General features: G+C 31.4%; 1 protein-coding gene across 3 annotated transcripts in view; it reads left to right on the top strand.

Annotated features, from left to right (window-relative positions):
• LOC135201615 (uncharacterized) overlaps positions 1 to 10,000 on the top strand; it is a 20,471-nt gene that overhangs the window by 7,337 nt on the left and 3,134 nt on the right. For all 3 annotated transcript variants that reach the window (XR_010311563.1, XM_064230674.1, XM_064230673.1), the window contains exons 4-10: positions 1 to 51; positions 906 to 1,101; positions 2,719 to 2,804; positions 2,945 to 3,130; positions 4,325 to 4,493; positions 5,744 to 5,802; positions 7,685 to 7,833. The exon at positions 1 to 51 is cut by the window's left edge and continues 123 nt beyond it. Coding sequence is in view for 2 of the 3 variants with exons in the window: in XM_064230674.1 (XP_064086744.1) it covers positions 1 to 51; positions 906 to 1,101; positions 2,719 to 2,804; positions 2,945 to 3,130; positions 4,325 to 4,493; positions 5,744 to 5,802; positions 7,685 to 7,833 (896 nt within the window). In the remaining variant the exon portion in view is untranslated. The remainder of the gene's footprint in view (positions 52 to 905; positions 1,102 to 2,718; positions 2,805 to 2,944; positions 3,131 to 4,324; positions 4,494 to 5,743; positions 5,803 to 7,684; positions 7,834 to 10,000) is intronic.

Genomic DNA, 10,000 nt, shown 5'->3' on the forward strand with positions numbered 1-10,000 from the left:
GGTGCGACTTCAACCTCGAGTGTGATGTGGAGAATAAAACGTGTCAGCTCGGTACGTTTCTCGGGTTATAATAATAATAATAATAATAATAATAATAATAATAATAATATAATAATAATAATAATAAATAATAATAATAATCATCAGGATGTTTATGATTCATTCTTAAACCACAACAACAACAACAACACAACAACAGCAATAATAATAATAATCAATAATAATAATAATAATAATAATAATAATAATAATATGAAAATAGAAAACCAAGAGAGAAATAAAAAATAAAAAATATAATATAGTTATATACTCATGGTATATAATTATATAAATAAATAGATAATTAGAAATAGACATACAAATGAAATATAAATTAGAAAATAAATACGTACATAAATGAATATATATATTATATCTTATCTATCTTATATATATATATATATATATATATATATATATCTTATATATATATATATATATAAAGACATGTGCCACGAAGGAAAATTAAACGAAGGAGGATCTTGCGAGACCTTTCGACGTTAAACCCTCCTTTACTGCTCAGTAAGACGTTTTAACGTCGAAGGTCTCGCAGATCCTCCTTCGTGGCATATGTCTTTATTTATTGGATTTATCACGTTCCTAACTTTCGTGATTTCAGTTATAAATATATATATATATATATATATATATATATATATATATATATATATATATATATATCTATATATATATTTATATACATATACATATACACTCAGATACATATATATAATTAAATAAATATATAAACAAAAGATAAATATCTTACTTAATAATATATAAATTATAAAGAGGCAACAAACCTCCTTTATATTAAAGTCCTGAATATCAATTCTCTCTCTCTCTCTCTCTCTCTCTCTCCACAGGATCCCCCGAAGGAAACTGCAGGTTCCTGCAGGATCAGTACGACGCCTTCCTGAAGGACCCCGAAGAGGATCCGGAGGTCAATCCTACGAGTCCCAAATATATCCACTTCCGGGACGACTACAGATGGCGTCCTAACTGCACTGAAGGAGGAGACTTCGTCGAGAAGCAGTGCAAAGGACCTCTGTTTGAAGAAAGGTTACGTCCATCCATTTTATATTTTTTATTTTTTTTCAATTTAGGATTTTTTAGTTTATTTTTTTAATTTTCATTCTCTATTTTTGGATTTTTTGCTTTTTATTTTTCTCTAAATTCAAAATTATTTGTTTGTTTTTGTATATTAAGCATTTTTTTAAGCGGAATTCAATTTTTTTTATTTTAGGAATTTCTTATTATCATTTTTTATTCGCAATGCAATTTTTCTTTTGTTACCTTAGGAATATTTTTTTGGGGCATGTCAAACATTTTTAAATGTTTTTTTCTAGTTTTTATTTGAAATTCAATTCATTTTTTTGCTTTTTCCTTTTGTATTTTAGCATTGTTTTCTATTCGAAATTCTATTATTTTTGGTATTTTGTATTTTGGAATTTTTTTATCTTGGTTTTATTAGAAATTCAATTAGTTTTTTTATGTTTTAGGAATGTTTGAATTTATATTTATTGATATTTTATGCGAAATTCAATTAGTCTTTTTGCTTTTGCGATACATGCAACAAGCAAAAATAAAATATATATAAATAAATAAAAAAAAACAAGACGTGCCTTGTTTCACCAACGAAAATTAAAATAAATACGCTATATTTCATTAGAAACAATTGTTCTGTAGTGTTGAACTTGCACATTATTTATTTTTTACATTTTCATTCTAATTAATAGACCATAAATATCCTATCCTAAAATTCCTGTATCTTTAACTCAACGCATTATACCTTTTCATCCTACCCCCCATCAACACAACAACAATAAATTAGTATGTAGGCTTACTCCCCGAGTAAGCGTAAAACTAAAAGAAAGCAGCAGTCATTTCCAGTGTTCTGGTACTTTCACTCTCATATCCTCTTCTTTCATTTATTCCCATTTACTTTTACTCGCGCCTTTTTCTTCTCGGCTATTTATTCTTTATTTCTCGTCCTCCTGCGTCCATGGCATTTCTTATCTCGTCAGAGGCCGGTTCTTATTCCAGGCCGGATATTACTCGATGGTCTAATCTGAGTCGTTTAGCCGGTCTCCCGTCTGGATTCGAATATTTCTCGGTTCCTTTAAAGATGTTAATTTATCTAATTGTTTATTTAATGTTTTATTTGTTCATTTATATATCTATTTAATTATTTATTCAATATTTCATTCATCTATTTATTTACCTGCTTGTTTCCTTACTTATTTCTGTCTTTCTTTCTTTATTTATTCATTTATTTGCTCCTTTATATATTTATCTGATTATCTATTTATTTGTTAGTTTATTCATCTGCTCATTCATCTGTTTATTTCTATATTTACTCATTTATTCACTTTTTATTTATATAGTAATCTGTTTATTTTCGATTTACTTATTTACCTATTGATTTAGTTTATTATTTTTATATTTGCTTATTCATTTACTTATTCACTTATTTGCTTATTTATTTATTAACTTATTCACGTATTTACTTATATATATTCATATTTATCTTATATTTATTTATCTATTTATCGGTTTATTTCTAAACTTATTTGTTTCTTTATTTACAATTGTATTAATTTTTATTTATCTTTCTTTTTATTTACTTATATTTTTATTTGTTTATCTATATCTATTTATTTGCTTTATCTCTCGCAGGTGTGTTTGCGTAGACCCCAACGGGAACACAATTTATGGGTCGGCATTCCCCTTCCAGACGGTGCTCTATGACACAATGAATTGCAGTAAGTGGTTTTAGCTATCTGTCGAAATAATATATTGTAAGGTAAAGTCATCAAAAGTACCAATTACATTATCCACACGATACAAGGCAAATTGATACGTCCTTCTAAGCAGTTTAACTCTACCGGGCCTTTTCTTCCAGAATGCTCCAGGAGAGTCTGGGAGAGATACAATGCTGGAGCATCCTCGGTGACGCTCCATTGCTCCGAGAACGGAAACTACGAGCCTCTGCAGTGCGAAGACGGTGTGTGCTATTGCGTTCATCCCGCAACGGCCACGACTTACGGACCTGTGCTGCCTGAAGAAGCTATCAAACTTCTGCCTTGCTGTGAGTGGGTGATAAGGATCTAACTAAGACAACGAACGTGATTGTTATAAGAGCAGTCATTATTATCTTCCTGGTTGTCATCGTCATAAATGTAGAGATTAGTTTTAACCTAATCTAATGCAACCTAACCTAACCTAACCTAGTGTGACCTGACTTAACCTAACCTAACATAGTGTGACCAGCGTTGCTGTTTCTTCTTCACAATATTGGCCTTTAGCAGTGTTACCATAAGCAGTTCTTCTGATTTTTTTACGTTTATGATATGATGGTTAGAAAGCGATTTTTCCGATGTATAGTCAATTTCCGTGACGTTAAAAAAACTACATGTCACTAGCTTAACATAAAATATTTTTGACAAGAAAAATAAAGGATTTCAATAAAACTCATTTCTATAAATAAGCAGGATATGTTTTATAACTTTATTTTTTTGGTAAAACATAAAAAGGCAAAGTGAAAAATTTTATTCCTCAGTGCCGTGGCCTGTGGTCGGAAAAGCCATGGAGGGTTGCCAGATGTCACCAGAAAGTCACACTAGTAGACGAAATTCCTCAAAACGGCAACCCTGAGTGTGACCTGACTTAACCTAACCTAACCACATGCAAACTAACCTAACCTAATCTAAAATAGTGTGACCTGACTTAACCTAACCTAACCTAATGCAACCTAACCTAACCTAATGTCGTGTGTGCTGACTTAACCTAACCTAACCTAATGTGAGGGAATGCTAAGAGTGGAGTTCATTTTTCGTAGCTGGCATATTTGTAAGCTTAATAGCAACGTAGTCCTCATCGTCATAATCGTAATATAACCCAACCTAACCCAACCCAGCATAAGACCTAAACCCAGCCTAACATAACCTAGTGTAATCTAACCTAACTTAACCTGGCGTAACCTAACGAAACCTAACTTAACTTAGTGTAACTTAACCTAAACCTAATTTAATTTAAACCTAACCTAACTCCAACTTAACATAACCTTGTGTAACTTAACCTAATCTAACCCAACCTAGTGCTACCTAGCCAAACATAATGCAGCCTAGTGCAACCTAAACAAACATAATCTAACCTACTGTAAGGAGAGTCTAAGCATAGAGTTTATTGTCTGTAGCTTACCACCTTGATAAACACTGAATCAATACATTAGTACTGTTGTGATTCACATAAACTTGACTATCAATACTGATTTCAATTCCAGACAATGGAACTCAGATTGGAGCGCAGTATCTCAGGCGCTGCGAGAGCGAGTTTAAAGCGCACACCATCCTTTCAAATCTACTCAAAAGTAAACTCGTCCAGGCTCCATCCATGACTCTGAAATGTGATCCTGATGGATCCTACGCTCCCATACAGTATGATGGAGCCAAGTAAGTATACGTGAGCTAAATCATCTAACTTTTGGATGCACTTTTGACGTTTTTCCTGCTGTTGGCTGATGCTGGAATCAATCATTGTTAGGCAGTTGAAGAACGAAGGTGGCAGTGACTGGTGCAATGCTTTTTCATAAGCCAACCTCTTTCCCTTTGGGTTCCTCGTTGGACGAGTGGTTTACGTGCTCACCTACCGATTTGGTACTCCCGAGTTCGATTCCCCGCCCTGCCAACGGGGAAACAGAGGAATTTGTTTCTGGTAATTAGAAATTAATTTCGCGATATAATGTGGTTTGGATCCCACAATAAGCTGTAGGTCGCGTTCCTGGTTAACCTATTGGTTCCTAGACACGTAAAAATATCTAATCCTTCGGGCCAGCCCTAGGAGAGCTGTTAATCTGCTCAGTGGTCTGGTTAAACTAAGATATACTTAACTTTGGGAAGGGAGGACTCCATAGGGTGTGGCCCATCCGGTTTCTTACAAGTATTTAAGGGATGAGGTTGCAAGCTATCCCATGTTGACCCATGGGGCTTACATGCGAAAGGGTGCCAGCCTTCTCTTGATGATTACCCATCCAATAACTGACCCACTTTAACCTATTAAGCTTCACTGACCGACTGACCACTTCAGTAGTTAGCAACCACGTTTGAACACCAAGATCCCCAAGTATCGATCCCATGAAGAGAACAAATGAGCCTGCTGGTGGTCAGCTGACTGATCTTAGCCGTAGCCTGGGTAGAAGGAAGCAATGGGTTAGTGATACTATGTTCAGAGAGAGAGAGAAAGAGAGAGAGAGAGAGAGAGAGAGAGAGAGAGAGAGAGAGAGAGAGAGAAAAAAGAGAAAGAGAGGGAGAGAGAATCCAATTCTAAGTAGAAAATGCTGCATATGGGTATACCAGCACCTAATGAGATCAAAAGAAGGGCGAAAATGGTGAAAATTATATATATATATGTATATACTATATATATATATATTTATATATATATATATATATATATATATATATATATTATACAGGGTGTCCATAAAGTCCCTGTAACCATTAAAAGTATGTATGGCTCAGAATGGTACCGGGATTTTTGGGCACTCTTTATATAGGATAATATATATATATATATACTATATATATTATATATATATATATATATATATATATATAAAAATATATGTATATGTATGTGTGTGTATGTGTATGTGTGGGTGTATTTATGCACTGTATACACTCTGGATATTTTCTCATTACAGCCCTAAGTGTTACGACAAGTACAAGAACATGATCTACCCAACAGCTGGAGACGGGTGCCGTAAGTACGATGATTTTAGTTATTGGATTCACAGGGAATTTAACACCCATCTCATCCTCACTAGTCCACAAAAAAATATAACCTTGATGTCATTCTGGGATAGAATAGAGACACTAGTAGTTTGTCTTTAGGAGTGGATGGCACTAGTATGGAAGAAAGGAAAAATGGCACTAGTATGGAAGAGAGGAAAACAATGGTACTTGTATGGAAGAGAATAAAAATAGCACTAGTATGGAAGAGAGTCTAAATATGGCACTAGTATGGAAAGAGGATAAAAATGGCACTAGTGTGGAAGAGAGGATAGAAATGGCACTAGTATGGAAGAGAGGAAAACATGGCACTAGTATGGAAGAGAGGATAAAATGGCACTAGTATGAAAGAGAGGATAAAATGGTACTAGTATGGAAGAGAGGATAAAATGGCACTAGTATGGAAGAGAGGATAAAAGGGCACTAGTATGGAAGAGAGGATAAAATGGCACTAGTATAGAAGAGAATAAAAATAGCACTATTGTGGAAAAGAGGATAAAAATGGCACTAGTATGGAAATCGGATAAAATGGCACTATTTTGGAAGAGAATAAAAATATCACTAGCATGGAAAGAAGATAAAATGGCACTAGTATGGAAGAGAGGATAGAAATGGCACTAGTATGGAAGAGAGGATAAATAGCACTAGTATGGTAGAGAGGATAAAATGGCACTAGTAAAAAGAGAGGATAAAAATGGCACTAGTATGGAAGAGAGGCTAAAGATGGCACTAGTATGGAAGAAAGAATAGAAATGGTACTAGTATGGAAGAGAATAAAAATAGCACTAGTTTGGAACAAAGGATAAAATAGCACTAGTGTGGAAGAGAGGCTAAAAATGGCACTAGTATGGAAGAGAGGAAAATGGCACTAGTATGGAAGAGAGGATAAAAATAACACTAGTATGGAACAGAAGATAAAAATAGCACTAGTATGGAAGAGGATCAAAAGGGCACTAGTATGGAAGAGAGGAAAACATGGCATTAGTATGAAAGAGAGGCTAAAAATGGCACTATTATGGAAGAGAATAAAAATAGCACTAGTATGGAAGAGAGGATAAAAGTGAATGTTAATTTTGCTGAAAAACATAAACTATGAATAATATAAATCACTGTTTTTTTTTTTCCATTTTTAGAAGATACCTTAGGGAATAATTTTGTGCATAGTTTGACCATAGAGATTTTATATTATTGATATTTTAACCATAGAGATTTTTAATTGGGATATTTTGACCATAGAAATTTTATATTTTGGATATTTTGACCATAGATATTTTTAATTTGGATATTTTGACCATAGAGATTTTATATTTTGGATATTTTGAACATAGAGATTTTTAATTTGGATATTTTGACCATAGAGATTTTATATTTTGGATATTTTGACCACAGATTTTTATTTTTGGATATTTTAACCATAGAGATTTGTTTTACATATTTTGACTATAAAGAATTTTCTTTTTGCCTATTTTGACCATAGAGGTTTTTTTATGCATATTTTGACCATAGAAAACAAATATATATATTTTTTGCATATTTTGTCATGAAAAGAGTTATACAGATATTATAAACTAAATAAAAATCACCCATGAATATAAATACTTCTGCAAAAAAAATGACAGATTAAAGATGATCAATTTGCATGTTTAGAGATAAAATAATCAATGAAAGATCTCGCAATTAGCAGTTACTGTTCAAGATGTTCAAGCAATTTGGCGAAATGGCAAAAACATGAAAAAAATATCTCGAGATTTAGATGAAGAAGCTTAGCACTAAATGCTCCAGTTCGAAGCGTCAGTATAATTGTAGCGGTTAAAGTTTAACTTTTGATACTTGTTCTCTTGTCTTTCTTTAAGAATGCAGAAGGGACGAGGACTTTTTTGTCAAGGAAGGGATCCAGGTCGAAATGCAATGTGAGGTGAATTCCGGGAAGTACACAGAGAAACAGATGAAGGGTGAGACGACATTCTGCGTCGACGGGGACGGCGTCCGCGCTGGGCCTATGGTACGTCTTCGTGTTTTACAAGTAAATAAATAAATAAATAAATTAGAATAAGTAATTAGGGCTTATGGTCCGTCTTCGTGTTTTACAAGGAAACAGATAAATAAATAAATAAATAAATAATTAGATAAATTAGAATAAGAAATTAGGGCCTATGGTAAGTCTTCGTGTTTTACAAGTAAACAGATAAATAAATAAATAAATAAATAAATAAATAAATAAATAAATAAATAAATAAATAAATAATTAAATAAAGTAAACCTAAATATAGAATAAGTAAATTAGGGCCTATGTGGTACGTCTTCGTGTTTTACAACGTAAAATAAATAAAAATAAAGGTAATCAAATAAATAAATAAATAAATAAATTAGAAGAGTAATTAGGGCCTATGGTACCTCTTGCGTGTTTACAAGTAATAGTATAAATAAACAAATAAATAAATAAATAAATAAAAAATTAGAAATAGGTAATTAGGGCCTATGGTACGTCTTCGTGTTTTACAAGTAAATAAATAAATAAATAAATAAATAAATAAATAAATAAATAAATAAATTAGAATAAGTAATTAGGGCCTATGGTACGTCTTCGTGTTTTACAAGTAAATAAATAAAACAATAAATAAATAATAAATTAGATTAAGTAATTAGGGCCTATGGTACGTCTTCTCGTGTTTTACAAGTAAAAAATAAATAAATAAATAAATAAATAAATAAATAAATAAATAAATTAAAGAAATTAAGTAATAAGGGCCTATGGTACGTCTTCGTGTTTTTACAAGTAACCAGATATAAATAAAATAATAATTAGGATATTAAATAAGTAATTAGGGCCTATGGTAAGTTCTTCGTGTTTTACAAGTAAACAGATAAATAAATAAATAAATATAGAATAATTAGAATAAGTAATTAAGGGCCCTATGGTAAGTCCTTCGGTTTTTACAATTAAACGATAAATAAATAAATAAATAGATTTAAATTATAATAAGTAATTAAGGCCTAATGGTAAACGTCTTTGTGTTTTTAAACAAGTAAATAAATAAATAAATAAATAATAAATGAACAAATAAATAAATAAATAAATAAATAAATTAAAAAATAAATAAATAAATTAAATTAGAATAAGTAACTTATGGGCCTATGGTACGTCGTTCGTGATTTACAAATAAATAAATAAATCAAATAATAAATAAATCAAATAAATAAAGATTAAATAAATAAATTATACTAAAGTAATTAGGGTGGCCTATGGTCATCGTCTTCGTGTTTTAACAAGTAAACAGATTAAATAAATAAATAAAGAAATAAAATAAAATAAATAAAATAAATAAATAAATAAATGGAAATAAATAAATAAATAAATAAAATAAAGATAAATAAATAAAAGTAAATAAATAAAGAATAAGTAATTAGGGCCTCGATGGTACGTCCTTCGGTGCTTTTACAAGTAAACAAAAAAAAACAAATAAAATCAAATAAATTAAATAAATTAAATAAAGAATAAATCAAATAAATAAATAGATAAATAAATGAATAAATTATAATGAGTAATTAGGGCCTATGGCACGTCTTCATGTTTCACAAGTAAACAGATAAACAAATAAATGAATGAATGAATAATCATATAAATTTGAATAAGTAATTAGGGCCTATGATACCTCTTCTTGTTTTACAAGTAAACAGATATACAGACAAATAAATGAATGAATAATTAGATAAATTAGAATATTAACTAGGGCCTATGGTACGTCTTCGTGTTTTTCACGTAAACGAGTAAACAAATAAATAAACGAAGAATGAATAATTAGATAAATTCCCTGTAGCATGTATGCACCATGAAAATTATCTCCCATGATCAAATTCTCGATCTCCATAGACCACGAGAGCAGAATTATTCGCCTCCTTCCCCATTCTTCTCTCCATTTTCTTGCATGAATATCCGCGGCTGAAACAAAATAATATTTCCCCTCTTGAAATACGGCCATTCTAATTTCCTTCGCTCTTCATCATCGCATTTTACATCTTTATTGTCTCTCCCGAATTGCGATCAGCCATTCTTCTCCAGTTCCGCGTTCGTCCGAGGGTCGTAAGTAAGATTTTTAGAAAGTCGCTTGAGAAAAGAAGAATTCTCGCGCTGGATGTTATATTATGGTTTGACGTTCAGGACGAATTTT

The sequence above is a fragment of the Macrobrachium nipponense genome, chromosome 28, assembly GCF_015104395.2.
Source record: "Macrobrachium nipponense isolate FS-2020 chromosome 28, ASM1510439v2, whole genome shotgun sequence".
Classification (NCBI taxonomy): domain Eukaryota; kingdom Metazoa; phylum Arthropoda; class Malacostraca; order Decapoda; family Palaemonidae; genus Macrobrachium; species Macrobrachium nipponense.